The sequence below is a fragment of the Pleurodeles waltl genome, chromosome 2_1 (assembly GCF_031143425.1).
Source record: "Pleurodeles waltl isolate 20211129_DDA chromosome 2_1, aPleWal1.hap1.20221129, whole genome shotgun sequence".
In the NCBI taxonomy this organism is placed as follows: Eukaryota; Metazoa; Chordata; class Amphibia; order Caudata; family Salamandridae; genus Pleurodeles; species Pleurodeles waltl.
Window position 1 is genome coordinate 194031763 of NC_090438.1, and position 15629 is coordinate 194047391.

Genomic DNA, 15629 nt, shown 5'->3' on the forward strand with positions numbered 1-15629 from the left:
GATCATTTGTAACTTCGAAGTAAATGTCTATCAAGAAGACATTAGTGCTCCCTAGTCAAAGTGTTATTTAGCTAATATTGAAGAAGAAGCAGTTTGTGAATGAGAATTCTTTACACTAGTGTCGTCTTCTGCCTAAAGTTGTGCCATTTCATTATGATGGATGCCTCCTCAGAGGGTAATCAATGTCCATTGCAACTGTGCCTCAACAGAGGTTCAACAGATCCTTGAGTACCCTCAGGTAGAACGATCGGGGAAATGCCGAATTAGAAGACCAGTACCTCCTACAATGTATGACAGAGTGTCCAGGGCATCAAACTATATATGAGGACTTAAATCCACAATAACACATTAATGCTTTGGCTAACAGCACCAACTACCAACTAAGTATGATCAGATCTACCAAACCTTCCATCCCCAAGAATGACCTTAAAAAAGATGCCCAGGCTCAAGCCATTTCCCACTTAAACTAGGGTGCCTATTATTATGGGCCTCTGGACTATCTCCACTGCCCTCTTGAAACAGTCGTACAAACTAGGTGATCTCTGACGCCAGGAAAAGTGACCATACACTCCCAGTTCTAACCCAGCTCAAATATCTTGAAGTCTGCTGCATTATTTTCAAGGCTTTGGAGTTGAACATGCCAATTTAGCAGACAAAAAGAAGGCTCCACATCCTAAGGACGTTGTGCATTAAACCCACCCCCTCCTTTGTCAAACCCTGCTATTGGCTCATTTACAATTAGGATCTGCACTATTGGTCCTCAAAAACATTGACCACATGAAGAGTGACCTCCTCATAAAACATATAACCGTGCCCAAAACGTTTGAGTACAATGTGCTTGTAATTACAAATTCTATTACCCCTGTGCCTCTCCACACCTCATTACTTCTTGCACCTCCTTGTTCCTCCATCCACCTGAAACTGTCAGCCTCCTCGGTTTCACCCCTCTCTTCATGCCCTCTCGATTTCTCTCTCTCGCTTCTAATATTTCTCCAGCATGATCTCACTTGTCTCTTCCTCTCTTCTACTTCTTGCTGCCCACTCTCAAACTGCTCGGATTTATTTTTCCTTTAGCAATACCTAATCTTGTCTGACATTAAAAAAAAAAAACTTTGAAGCATATCCCACTGGTTTCTCTGTCAGCAATCACCTTGTCTGCCCTGCACTGTAATATCTTTTCTTCCTGTACAATACCCCTTTTTTCAGTCTCCACTACATACAGATGAACGCAGCTGAGGGAAAAGAGGGGAAAATATTCAAGAGAGAGCAACAATATAGTTTAAGATCAGGAATATCTGTCTCCTTGTTAGCGGCTGAAAGCTATGCACAATGTAGCAGAAAGTGACAAAATCAAAAACAAGTAGGAGTCCTACGCTCAACAGCCGCACTTTTGATTTTAACATGCACTTGTGCTGCCGCTCATGATGGCATGCACCTTAGTAATTAATGCCACTGAGAATGCCCCTTCATCCATCCGGGTCAAATATCTACCGCATTTAACCCATACAGGCCATTCTTTTGAGAGCCAAATCAGAGCATTATACATGTATCCAATCAGGAGAGTGGAACAACACAGACGACCAATGGGACCTCTGGGAACTCACCACCCTGCCTTATACGGAATGTTATGCCACAAAATAGTTCTTCCCATGCAAAACTAAAAGACAGAGTAATGAAATGATTAAATACCGCACCCAATCTGGGGAGAGGGATTTATATATTTTAAGCAGTTCACAGGCTCAATCAAACACAGCAACTGCAAACACCGGCAGAGGTAAGACACGGTGAGTTTTAATGCTGCACCTAGCAAAAGGAGATTGTGTAACACTGCTTTAGACGTTTTTCCGATGCAGAATAAATTCACATCCTACTAATGTATTAGTTAACTTGGATGCTTCTGGCTTTGTGAATTCCACCAAAGCGCATACATCTGAATTAACCCAGGAGAAAAGTTTTAATTCGGCTGACCTGACAGCTTCACGGGTTGGAATGCTGGAATATAAAACTAAACTTTTTGAGAGCATTTCTTTGGCAAATTAATCACTTTATCTACTTTTTATTCGCAGGAGTAAATTTGCTGGTGGGGACTGAGAACGGTTTGTGGCTGCTAGACCGCAGTGGTCAGGGGAGGGTGTATCCCCTGATTAGCAGAAGGCGCTTCCACCAAATGGATGTTCTAGAAGGACTGAATGTTCTAATCACCATATCAGGTGAGTGTCTGACATGTCTGACCTCCTGTGGAGGTGTGAGACGCTAATGAGGCAGACGAATTAGGTCAGGACGTAGGTTACTTATTGCAGATGCAAAACAAGTGCTCTGACAGGCAGTCTAAGATAACTGTAGGACACAGAATTGTTAATCTCACCTTTACAACACTCTTCGAGCTTTCCCGAAAGCCTTCTAAAATGTATGATTTCAATGAAGATTTTACGTCATTAGAAGTAGGTGAAAAAGAGCCTGGCCGTTATGCTTCAGAGATACGAAAGAAGAAGGGTTCATTGGAATTCACGTTTTGTGCTAAAACTGTTTCCGTAAATGTCCAGTTTTTATCTGATTCTTAAAATCATAAATCTAAAGGATTTCAGCGGAGACATTAGACACCTGCTTATAAACTAGTGATCACAAGATCACACAGTAGGATTCCCAAGTTCACACAGTCAGGGAGTAGGGTCTCCCGGATTCCATTGTTTGTCTCCAGAGTCCACATCCAGCAGGTTTATCTAGACCAGAGCTTCTGAGCTCCACCCCATTGTGAGGAAACACGAGCAGCACACTAACCCATCTCCAAGGGTAATGTGTAGCGGATGTCACAGTGCCAGGGATGGCCTGGTGACCGTTTGACACTGCCACTTATTTACACATTAAAAATATGTGTATAGTGAATACTCCATCAACATTCCACAAGATCGATTAACACGTAAAGTGGGAAAAGTGAATACAACAATAACACTAAATGCTAAAGAGTATATGGGTGGACAGGGACAAATATTTTATGTCTGAGACAGTGTGCATAAATAGTGGATAAGAAGTGAAAAGTGCAAAAAACGTGCTAACCAAAACAACTTCATAATTGTAAGGAACTGGGTGTTTGGTTGAGAGGGATGGAAGCCTCACTTGGACAACAACCACAATCCTTGTCAGGGTGAACCCCAAAAGTCACTAAATTAACCTGTGCTTAACCATCTGGTAGATTGGCACGAAACAGTAAGGCTTAACGTAGAGGCAATGCGTAAAGTATTTTGCAGTATACAAACGCAAACAAAGTGAAAACACAACGCAAGAAAAATCCCAAATCAATATAGCAAAATAGAGTAAATTCTAATAAATAAAGTTATTCCAGAACAACAAAAATGTAATCAGGAAAATCAGAGACACTCATTTTAAAAGTTTTAGGGGAAATAGTGCCTAAAAGCAAAAAGAGGCACTCGTAGTTATCTGGTCACGCTAGAATGGGGGAAGTCACAAGTTCAAGCTGATCATCACAGATGGTCATTGTTGGTGAGAAGAGCAGATTTCACTGGAGCTTCACATTGGTGGTTATCGTGGGTGGCATAGTCTTGGCACAAACAGGCCTGTTTGTGGCTGTGAGGAGCCCACAATTCAGGATTTTCACCTTTTTGTGCAAGAGGAGCTTCCATTGGTGTCAGCTAAAGGACTCACTACAGCAAAGGCTGGACCAGGCAGGTCTAGTTGCAGGCCCTGGTAGGTCCACTTGCAGCAGGCCAGCTAAGTAACTGCAGGGAGGCCTCTGATGCATGTTGAGTTCCTGTGGCTCATACTAGAGGTCAACCAAATGACCTTTGGTATCAATTTGGGTAGGCTGGGGTGAAGGCAAATAGGTCCAACCTTCCTTCTCAATCAGCAAGGCAGTCCTTCAAGCAGTATGGCAGTTCTCTGGCAGCAGGGCCTTCCTTCTAAGCCTTTCACAGGTCCAGAAGAGTTGTGTGAGAAAGAGAGGCTGTGGAGATCCAATATATATTTATACCTGGTGCCAGCCTTTGGAGGGGGGAAGACTTCCTGTTCTAGCCCCAACACTGGTTCTGGAACATTACTCCCCTTTCCCTGGTCAGGGCTGAAAACCGTCTGAGGTGACAAAAGGTAGGGTAGGTCTGGTGTCAGGTTCCTTTGTGTGTGTAGGAGGCAAAGCCTTTTGAAGTGTAAGTGTGGTTGGGTATACCCACTGCTCAGTTATCCAGCCAGGATAGCCCGTTCTGTCCACAGCTAAGGCCCCTTTGTGTCAGTAAAGCTATTCACAGTCATGTATACCAAAAGGCACAGTTTGGTGGGACAAAAAATGCCAACTTTCTAAAAGATGCACTTTCAGAATTGTGACTTACAATCAAACTTCACCATTAAAGAGGATTTTAAATTACATTTCATTTGAGTGTAAATAGCCTATCTTTATCTGTGCCTTATCTGAAGCTAACACTTACTAAATGTAATGCAGCAACCCAGTGTCAGCCTATGGGAGAGATAAGCCTTACAACAGTGAAAAATGATGTTAGGGGTTTCTCGTTCCTTTCAGGACTCACCGAAAAAACGCAGTGAGAGAGGTGGGCGGTCAGATCAGCGGACCAAGTACGTGAAACCGAGAAAGGACTCGCAACGCTTGTCTAAAGTTTCTGTTAAAAAAGAAGAGAAACTTCATCAACAGAAACCACAGTTTAAAAAGAAAAAAGTGGCAGCAGTTGCCATGACATGTAAACCTTAAACACACGTGTCCTACTTTTTAAATACAATGTGCCTTCCTATGAGCCTTTAGGGTCTACCTTGGGGGTGACCTATAAGTATTAAAAAGGAATGTTTAAGCATGGCAGTGTTGATTTTGCCACATCAAAATGGTAGTTTAAATCTGCACTATGGGCTGCAGTAGCTGGCCTGAGACATGTTTTACAGTGCTATGCTACTTTAGGTGGTGGCACAATGAGTGCTGCTGACAACTAGTAGCATTTAATTTACAGGTTCTAGGTACATGTAGTGAAAGTTTCAAAGGACTTACAAGTAAATTAAAATGTACCAATCAGGTATATGACAAGTGTACCATGTTTTAGGGAGAGAGCACAAGTGCTTTGCCGCTAGTTAGCTGGGAAAAGTGTACAAAGTCCTAATGCCAACAAAAACTGGTTCAACAGAATACAAAACGCTGGGGTGACTCTACAAAATGGGCCAGGTCAAATAATATTTGTTTTGCTCTTGGTTATTTCTAATCTTAATTATCCTTCTACATATAAATAAGATACATATGATTTACAGTAGTTGAAAATGACATGGAAAAGTGTTTTTTCCAAATTGCTTGTATTTGTTGCTTTTATATAGGAGACCTCCTGAGCGCACTCATAAAAATGAAGCAAATCCCATACACCAGGTCCTACAGTTTTGTTATGTGTCAATGACATCAGCTTGACCTGTAAATGAAAACAGTATGGATACAAATCTTTTACTGTAGTCAATTAATTCCTAAATGTATCCCTGTGTCCTAATTGGAATCTTGCTCTAGGCAAGACTGCTGGTTTAGGGATGACAGCACTTTTGTTTGAGGTGACTAGGCCACTCCTACAACAAGTTGCAACTGTTGGCCCAACCCTCCCGGCTCTCAAGCAGTGGCTCACTAAAAACCCGAACAGTAAAAGGTGATTTTTGTCAGCCTTTACACATGGACTCAAGAGTGCGACATCTCAGGGGAGTCGTGGTTGAACATAGATTACCCTTTCCTCACATGATCAGCAAGTCTCATTCACACACAGGCAATGAAGGAGATGCAGTAATGTTTTCAACAAGTTTTATTAAAAAGACTGCAATCTACTGTAAAATGCATGAGCTACAATGATTAGGATAATTAACAATGCAAGAAGCAGAATGGAGAAGATGAGAGTTGTGAATACAAACACCCCCACCATCTTGCAATAACATGGAATGTTATCCCTAAAGCCTTAGAATGGAGAACCTAATCTCTAACCTAAAGAGAGCTAGGTGTGATAAACCCAATCTGCCAATACTGTATCCATGAGAAGTGTCCCCCCAAACCTCATTACCTTGGAATGAGGTCTCTAGATCAGACTCAATGGGGACATGAAGGCTGGCTCTGCATCAAGGCGATGTGATAGCGTTGATCGCATCTGGTAGGAATCCCTCTAATAACCGTGTCTGTGTGAGATCTATTTATACAGATCCTGTAGGACTCCTGATGTAGGTATGTTCCCAAACAATATATAAGAAGGCATGCTTGGGGTGGCAATTGTATAAACAAATCCCTCAAAACGTACATGATGTTCCTGTCACACGTAAGTGGCAAAAGGACATGATGTGAATACCTTCGTATATCACTTGTCTTTTGACGCTAATAGTGATGCCTTCATAGAGTGACACTCATAACATGAAATCAAAACATCTTCCTAACTATAAACATAGCAGCCATCTTGGAAGAAATTATTCAATAAATGAGCTAAAACAGAGCAGGCTAAGTAGGTTAAAAGTCACCAGGTGACGGTGGCACAGGCCTCCAAACCAGAAGGCTAAGTGAACTCCTGATTCCCATAAAAGCTAATTAGAATCCACTACACCTGCTTTGTAAGCGTACAAATGTTCATTATGACAAGCTATCTGAAAGCCAGAGCTAGAAAGCAATCACTTTTTGATGAAAACTGGCTGTAAAATTTGGAATGCATTCAGCATTTTACTATCATTCTTTAATTGAAATAAATGGCAATTTCCTGCTGTGACCCTCCAGAGGATCTTCTCAACCTTGTGCTTTTTGATGAAAGGTTCAAGAAGAACAAGCACTTTTGCTTAAGTGGACAAGGCCCCTGTTAGATTTGGGTCTCTAGTTGGCAGAGGTAGGCACCCAGTCTAAATAGGGACCACAATTCTAGTCATGATAAGTCAGTAACAATCCCTGAATTAACCTGTGCTCACCCTCTGGTAGCTTGGCACAGAGCAGTCAGGCTTAACTTAGGAGGCATTGTGCAAAGTATTTGTGCAACACTCCAATTACAGTAACACAGTAAAAACACCACAAAAAGACTCCACACCAACTTGGTAAACTAGAGAATATTTATCTGAGCAAAACAAGACCACAATGACAAAAGTCCATTTAGTAGAAGTCGAGGTATGATTTTTTCAAAAAGATGAAGAGCAAAAACAGTACATAGAAGTCAATAGCGGTCAAAAGGTTAGTTGAGGTCACAAGGGACCGGTGCACTTCCAAAATTCAAGCCCACCGTTATGGAGGGTAGGCCGGCTACAGGACCCAGTCAGGTCCCGCTGAAACAGTATCTTCGATGGAGCTTTTGTCGAAGTCGAGAATCTACTGTGTCACCATCAAGCAACACAAAGGGGATCCCGGGTCATCGTCGAACACCCTGGAAGTGAATGGAAATCCATTGATGTCGAGCCATAACGAGTGTTGTCATTGAGATGAGTAGATTGTCCGTCAGGCTCAAGCTGCACCAGGCTTTGAGACAATGTCATTGAGCTGCCGCTGCATCAATGTCGAAGGGGAGATGTGGTGTTTCCAATCAGTGCAAAGTCCCCAATGCACTGACACAAGAGGGAAAATGCTGCAAAACCCACTTCTGGTGATCCGGACTGGAGGGGGCCACCTAAGGCAAGGATAGGACTTACATTTGGCAGAGTCAACCAGCACCAGGAGAGTTGCAGGCAGTCTTTGATGTCCCTGAGACTGTGGGAGAACTGGGGACAAGCCAACAAGCCGCTAGAGAATCTTGGGTTCAAGGATGTAGAGAGCAAGGCCAATCCTTCACTCTCCAGGAGCAGAAGGCAGCAGGCCAGCATAGCAAAGCAAGTAGCGAAGTGGTAGTTCCTCCTACAGCACACAGAAAGCAGTAGGCCAACACACCAATGCAGTTGCAGAGTGGCAGTGCCACCTGGCAGCACGGCAGTCCTTATTCCTGGCAGAATCTCCTTGGTTCCAATAAAGTTCTGATGTGGTGGGATTTGGGGTCCAGTACTTATACCAAAATGAGGTCTTTAAAGATCACAAGGTCCATGCCTTTCCTTCTCACTATCCATCTAGCACAGGAAGACCCAGCAGCCTGGTGATGGCCATCAGGATGCAAATGTCACCCCCAAGCTCCTTTTGTGTGTGACTGTCTAGAGGGAATGCACAAAGTCCAGCTGACATCTACCCTAGATGTGTATGCTGATACAACAGAGGCACAGAATGCTGAAAGTTAGAAAATGCCAACTTTCTAGAGGTGGCATTTCCAGAATTGCAAAATTAAAGTCCGACTTCACCATAAGTTGTGATTTTAAATTGTGAGTCCAGAGACACCAAACTCCATATTTCTATATCTTCCCAATTGAAAGTTACACTTAAAGGATGCTTCAAGGTAACCCAAATGTTAACCTATGGGAGAGATAGGCCTTGCAGTAGCAGAAAATGAATTTAGCAGTTTCTCACTACCTGGATATGTTAACCTTAAAGGTACATGTCCAACTTTTTAGATACACTGCACCCTGCCCTTGGGGCTAACTAGGGCGTCTCTAGGGGTGACTTGCATGTAAAAAAAGGAAGTTTGGGGTCTAGCAAGTGGGTGCACTTGCCAGGTCAAAATGGCAGTTTAAAACTGCACACACAGACACTGCAGTGGCAGGCCTGAGACATGCTAGAAAGGCTACTGTAGTGGGTGGCACAATCAGTACTGCAGGCCCACTAGTAGCATTTAATTTACAGGCTCTGGGCACATCTAGTGCACTTTACTAGGGACTTACAGGTAAATTACATATGCCAATTCAATTATGGAGAAGTCAATGATACCCTGTATAGAGTATAGGGCAGTGGTAAAGTGGCCAGAATCCTAAAAGCCAGCAAAAACAGAAAGTCAGAGGGCAAAAGTTAGGGGAAACCATGCTGAGGATGCCAGGGCTAACAGCACCCATCAAAATCTTGAAACTAGGTTAAGAGCTACGTGGGAGGCAGTGACACAATGGAGAGTGGCACGGGGACTTGTATTGTTGCCGTATTTTGGTGCTTGTGGGCTGGGAGACCCACAGGTATGGGGGAACCGTCTCTTTTGCCTTGTGAGATCATGTATTGCCTCCATATGCATGATGTACACTTGGGCGAGGTGGGTCGATATGTTTTCATCTATCGGTCTATCAGTACAGATATGCCTGACATATACACTAAATAGCCTATCTCCACATTTTACCCAATAAGTATTGTGCCTCACAGCACTCTTATGTCCTGAGGAGACCCTCGTAAACTACATGAAGGGTTGAAATATCGACATTTCTAACAGCGATTGCCTGTTGTTCAAAGAAGTCGAAGGCAGCAAATAAGGAGTACTGGACTGCTGTTGTGGATGGAATATGTATGACATCCCTTCTGCACCATTTTAACTGTGTACAATAGATGATACCTATTTTGAGACTAAAACGTGGAATTTGATTTGAATGTGGAAAGAGAGGGCTACATTATTCATATACTCAAAAGAGTCCCACAGAACCATTTGTTCTGTATCTCACTTATTACCCTGGTTCCCATTTTGGACTTATGGGTTAGGTCCTTTATATTTTATTTTGAGATAATGCCTTTGCCATGTATCTTGCCAAAGATATCAATGGTAATAGTCAGATTTAGGGGGGGTGCAATAAATATTTTAAAATAAATGAATGATTGATTTTCTCGTGTACATGCATGTGAGGTCATGTAAATGCTTGAGTGTACGTGGTCATGCTCACATAGCTCTGCAGTGTGATGGGTTTTACCTAAACCAGCAAAGGCTCTAGGGCTGTCCATACAGAAGCATTTTTCTGCTTATCACAAATGACCTTTTATGTTTTTTCAAAGCAAAAGTATAAATGGAAAATTTCTATCGTCTTATTTTTGAAACACCAGGTAAAAAGAATAAACTGCGCGTCTATTATTTATCATGGCTGAGGAACAAAATATTGCGCAATGACCCAGAGGTTGAGAAACGCCAAGGTTGGGTTTCCGTGGGAGAACTAGAAGGGTGCGTCCACTACAAAGTTGGTAAGTGGCGTCATTTTTATATGTAGGCCTTCCAGTGGAGTTTTGTACCATTGTTCATTTGAACCTCTTGACCCTCTAAATGGTAGCAATGTACACTTAGTGGACGTTTGATAGAAAAAAAGTAAATAGCATACCTCTGTATTATATCACCATCCTTTTATTATTATCTGTAGCATTCACTTGAACAAAAAGAGCATTTTTACTCATTTTGTTAGGTTAGCCATAATCGGTAGTGCAGAGTGAGGTGTGAATGTTTTCTGGAAATGTTCTTTTGCAACACTGTGTTTTTCTTGATTATTTGGGTGGATGTTTAACGCAAGCTCATGAGACCCCTGGCAAAATGTAATGAAGGCCCCTGAGTCTCACATCTCTCATCATATACTCACTGACTTTGGGCTGAATTGGGGACCCTGGAGGATTGCCCCTTCCCCCTGCAGCACAGGGAATGTATGGGGCTGAGTTTCGCTCCTGAATAGGGGGACCAAAAATAGACACTGTCAGGTGGACAAAGTGTTCAACAACAAAGACCAGAAGTTGCGCATTAGCAGACACAGTTGAGGAACAATGCTTCCTTCAAAATGCACCATATATTATCATTGTTACAAAGCATAAATCTGCAATGAGAAAAGCAGCAAGAGTACAAAGCCCAGTCCCATGGAGCAATCTCTGGCGATGTCAACACACATGCATGGAGTGGAATAATGTGGCAGACTGTAATTTCCCCTCACTTGAGGGGTTGGTTTGGTCTCAGTGATCAGTTTGGCAAAGTGTTTGAGACAAGAATGATGATGGACAGCAGTCAGCTAGGTGCAGGCCCATCAGATGGTGCCTTGCCTTGGTAAATGGATGTAGATAAGTGAAACAACACAAAATGGTCAGAATTGCCCAAAAAATCCAGACTGTGGTCAAGATGGTCCAGGCCCATTAGATATCCAAGAATGGGCATCATATCTGGGTAAATACAAGCACCTGGTTGTTTATTATATAAAGAACTACACAAAACATCTCTGGTAGCCGCACCTTCAAAATGATCTCAAGAACAGCCTCCAGTGTCTCAAGATAAAGATCTTGGCTGTCGGCAGTGCTGTCGCCAGTCATCTGTGCCATGGTTGAGATGCTAGTCACATCCGTCATGTCATCTAAGATGGCTAAATGAGCATAGATGGGTACAAGTGAGCCATGGACGCCAGACAGCTTCTCCCACATCCTAAACCAGCACCATAGGAGCTTAGGAAAATTTCAGAATATGTGCAACAAATCACACTCCTAATGCGGCCACTTTCAACAGTTAGGATGTGGGAGCAAATCCGCCCTTTGGAGTCTCTAAGGCAACAAGTACCAATTATGAAAAACTTTAAACTATGAAGAATTTATACTAACCTCCTGAAGGAATCAATCAGGAGTACTGAACAAGGTGTACTAATCATCAGCAGTGTAATTGTGGTGCGTTGACCTTCACCAGTGGATTCAAGAGACATGTTCACTTGACATGGAAAACACGTGGCCAACTAGGAGGCCAATTGGACCCACAATCATACCGTTTAGGTATTGACAGATTGATGAAAGCGACAGGAAAATGAATTCAGGCCTAATATATTTAAACCTCTAATAAGGTGTAGTCAGCTATCAAACTCAGCATCAGAGAACTGTGAGACAAGCAAAGAATGTGGTCACAGGGACAAGAACATGGCACGAATAAGGACATTGCTGGAAAGCAACCCAGAGCACAAGAATAAGGGTAAATTCTGATGTTATGAATATGAGAAACATATAAATTGTCCCTCCTGGACCCAGCATAAATAGGCACATAACTTAAAACCTTTTGAGGCACACCAATAATATAGTAAATACAGGTCATTAGGAGGCAGTACAGGAAAGGCAAGCAAATGCCCATAGTGTGGTAGCAGAGGATTCAGGCAGGTTCTCAAAGGATAATGTCATACAAGCTCTCCTAGAAAGATGGATGCATCACCACAAATGGTTGCATTTTGAGGAAATAGAAATATAGAGTCAAGAGTCCTAGTTATCAGAGATCTTGGCACTTTTAAGCAGTCTCCTGGATTTTTCTCTGTCTTTGTGATGTTATACAACACTTCTGTCCTAGTGTCTTCTCCTAGGCCTGCCAGGTAAACGATTCAGAGGTCCTTGGGCTATACTGAGGCACCTGATGAGTCAAGCCAGTGTAGGAAATCCTAGAGGGGATGTGTACTCTGCAGTCTACAGCATGGCCTCCATCACTGATGATTCTAGGAGGCCACATTTAAAATCCTAGAGGTCTGAAATGTCTCCTCTCAGAGAAGAGTATTGTATAAAAGAAATGCCAAGGTGGTAGTAGTCTGAACTTAAAGAAGAAGGGGGTCGTTGTTCTTCTTAGCTACCCGCAGAATCGCTTTCATGTGTTAATGTTATAGTAAACATGCTATAAAGGTATGCTGCTTATTCAGTTCATTGGAACATCTGGAGTGAAGCTTATATGCGCATTGGAACTTCAGGGACTTTCCAAAATAAACATTCATGAGGTGAGGCAGTAGCTTTGTCCAAAATCTTATCAAATCGTCTCTCTCCACCCTTTTTGGCCACTCCATAGATTATGATGCTATCCCAATGGAAGTAGTCTTGCAAGTTTGTGATTTTAACTTTGATGTGCAAAATATACTGTCCCCAGTTTTGTTCCTTATTTACATGCTCCTCAACAACCATCAGTCTCAGTGGAGTCCATCCATGGAGTGAACGGACAGAGGTCTGCTCTCCTCCATTTCACCCCGGCCCACATCTCCAAAATTGAGTGTTCCATCTCAGCAGAAGCCAAGCTAACATGCAGTCTGTATTACAATGGACTGTAGAGTAACTTCAGGCATCGTTTGCGAGAGTATACATGATGACTCTACATAGCACTTGAGAGAACAGCAGTTACTGTGTGGTTTTTGATGAAGGCACAAGATGCATCCAGAGCAGCTCCCAAAGTCGTGGCCAGTGCAATAATGGTTAGGAGAATATCTGAATAGCCCCAGGATCATATTGGTTATGTCCCCAATCTCAGTAGCATCAACTGGCAACAGGTGAACCGTCCAGCACAAAGGCAACTTGGTCAACGGTCAGTGGAGAGCTTCAGTCACCATCAGCATTCTTGGGAGCAGCCCATGGTGATTAAACAGAGAAGACCAAAGTCCAGGGTTGAGCACTTAGCAAGCTAAACAAGGGCAACAGTATCTCTTATGGACAGCCACAGACAGTCAGCATTAGGAGGAATCATCTCAGTGAGACAGTCATGGGGAGCATCATGTGGACCAGTCCCAGCGAAACACCACCCAGAGCAACGTGAGGGCAATCTTAAAAAAATACTTGAGTCCAGATTGAAGCTGTGCTGAGAGCCTCCCATAGCCCCTCAGCCTTCTGCCTCAGATGTCATGCAGGAAGAGCCCAATGATTTGCACCGCCTGGTACAGTGCTTGCACCCTGCCTAGTAGCCATCAAGGGAACCACTCTAACTCCAGGGCCTGGCGAAAATAATCCAATATCTGTGTCCCTGGAGCCTTCAGCAAGGTGTCTCCTCTACCTTTGTAAGGCACCAGCTCCAGAGCTAAAGCAGTGGACTAGGGATGATTCTTTCCAGCACCCCTGCATTCCCTGGGCTGCAGGTCTCAAGATTTTCACAAATATGTTCTGGGTGGCAACATCACTTCCTTTTGGCACTGCACTGCCCCGATTGTGGTGTAGCTCCCAAGGGCATGCAGGCAGGGTACTGGAAAGGTCTTGAACCATAGTGCACACTGTCAGGAAAGCCATCTTCACTGCAGCCAAAAGCCATCCGGGGCTGGACTAGGGAACCAAAAGCAACCCTAGCTGAAATACTCAGACGAGCCCACTCTCTTGCTCTCCCCACTCTAGTTCTATCTTTTCACCCACCCATTCTCTTTCTCTCATTCTGTTATGTTTATGTTTAGGTTATATCATTTGATGTTTATGTTTTGTGTTATGTTTTATTATGTTTTGTTATGTCTTCATATGTTTTGAAATTGTTTATGTTTTGTTATTTCTTTTGTTATATTTTGTTATGTTTTGTTTTCCTAAGTTTTGCTATGCTTTCTGTTTTGTTTTGTAATGTTGTTTTGTTATTTTCTATTGTTTTGTTTTGTTATTTTTTTGTTATATGTTGTGTTATATTGTTATGTTATGTTACTTTACATTATGTTATGTTATAGTATCTATATTTGTAAAGCACAGAATCTCCCCAGAGGGAATGCTGGCATGGCACTGAGCAGATATGAATCCAGCCTCGCTAAAGGCGGGTGGGGTGGACTATTAGAAGAGCCAGGTCTTCAGCTTCTTGCAGAAATCAAGAATTGAGGAGAAGGCTCTGATGTGTGCTGACTGCTCATTCCATGCTTTAGGAGCGATGTAAGAGAAGGGTCTGTGTATGCCTAGGATGTGTGCAAGCAGTAGTTCAGCTCAGCGGAGATGTCTGGTTGGTTTGTGAAAGGAGATATGTCTCATTGAGGCAGACAGGGCCAGTGTTGTGTAGTGCTTTGAAGGTGTGAGTTAGAAGTTTGAACTATGCTTGCTTGAGTATAGAGAGCCAGTGAGCTCCTTAAGGAGCGGTATGATGTGTGCGGCATGGAAAGTTGAGTGTAATTCTGGCGGCTGAGTGCTCTAGGCCACTGGTGAAATGCCAGATGATGTCATTCATTATGTTTTGTGCTGTGGATAATGGGCAACCAGACATAGGCCCTCATTATGTGTGATATAGTGGCAGTAATACAGCCAACAGGCTGGCGATAATTACTGCCAAATTATGACCATGGCAGTGAGAACTCCCATAGACAGCCAATGTACCATACCAACCGCCAGGGCGTTATCACCACTGACCACAGCAGTAGCTGTCAACAGCCAGGCGGAAGACAAAGTAGTGCCCACCATATCATGACCCAGGAAAAAGCCACGATTTCCGGGGCAGTACCAATGCCATCAAAAGCCTGGCGGAAACAGAACACAGAAGACCCAAGGCTCACCATCGGAGACACAGAGAAGAACAATGCCGCCATGGAACCGGAACTGCAAGTCTTCTCGATGCTCATCTACGTCATGCTCCACCTGGAACACCAATGCCGGTGAAGACGACGATGGTGAGTACAGCTGCCTATTACACAAGGGAGGGAGGGAAAGGAGAGTGACACACACACTCATGACACACACCCAAAACACACACCATACACACAACTAGCTGCAGACGAAAAACAATGGCACACAACACACAGCATAATAATGCACGGACAACAAGAATGCAGTAATGAGAATGTATTGATTGTACACAGCTACCAAAAGAACCAATTGTATGAAAAGCAGATATATACAAATGTACACAAAGGACCAATGCCCAGTCCAAAGTACTAAGGGCCCACATGGCCACAGGGCACAGTGTAAGGCCCAACTCGAATCCTGACTTTATCCGGATAGAACTCTGCAGGGGATCAGTTTGGAAGTGGGGAGGCACCTCAGGGGGAGGTGAGGTGGGGGGCACCTCAGCCAAATACGGGAGCAAGCCCTCCGCTTCTGGAGGGGTCTCCATGCCCATACCTCTGTGTTGGGGAGTGCAATGCCACAGTCTCTTAGGTGGGTGACTTTCCCACCGGTTCTG

At 43.4% G+C, this 15629-nt stretch overlaps 1 protein-coding gene across 4 annotated transcripts in view; it reads left to right on the top strand.

Annotated features, from left to right (window-relative positions):
• NRK (Nik related kinase) overlaps positions 1 to 15629 on the top strand; it is a 720008-nt gene that overhangs the window by 561887 nt on the left and 142492 nt on the right. For all 4 annotated transcript variants that reach the window (XM_069212387.1, XM_069212389.1, XM_069212388.1 and 1 more), the window contains 2 exons: positions 2067 to 2210; positions 9860 to 9994. In XM_069212387.1, coding sequence (XP_069068488.1) covers positions 2067 to 2210; positions 9860 to 9994 — 279 coding nt within the window. The remainder of the gene's footprint in view (positions 1 to 2066; positions 2211 to 9859; positions 9995 to 15629) is intronic.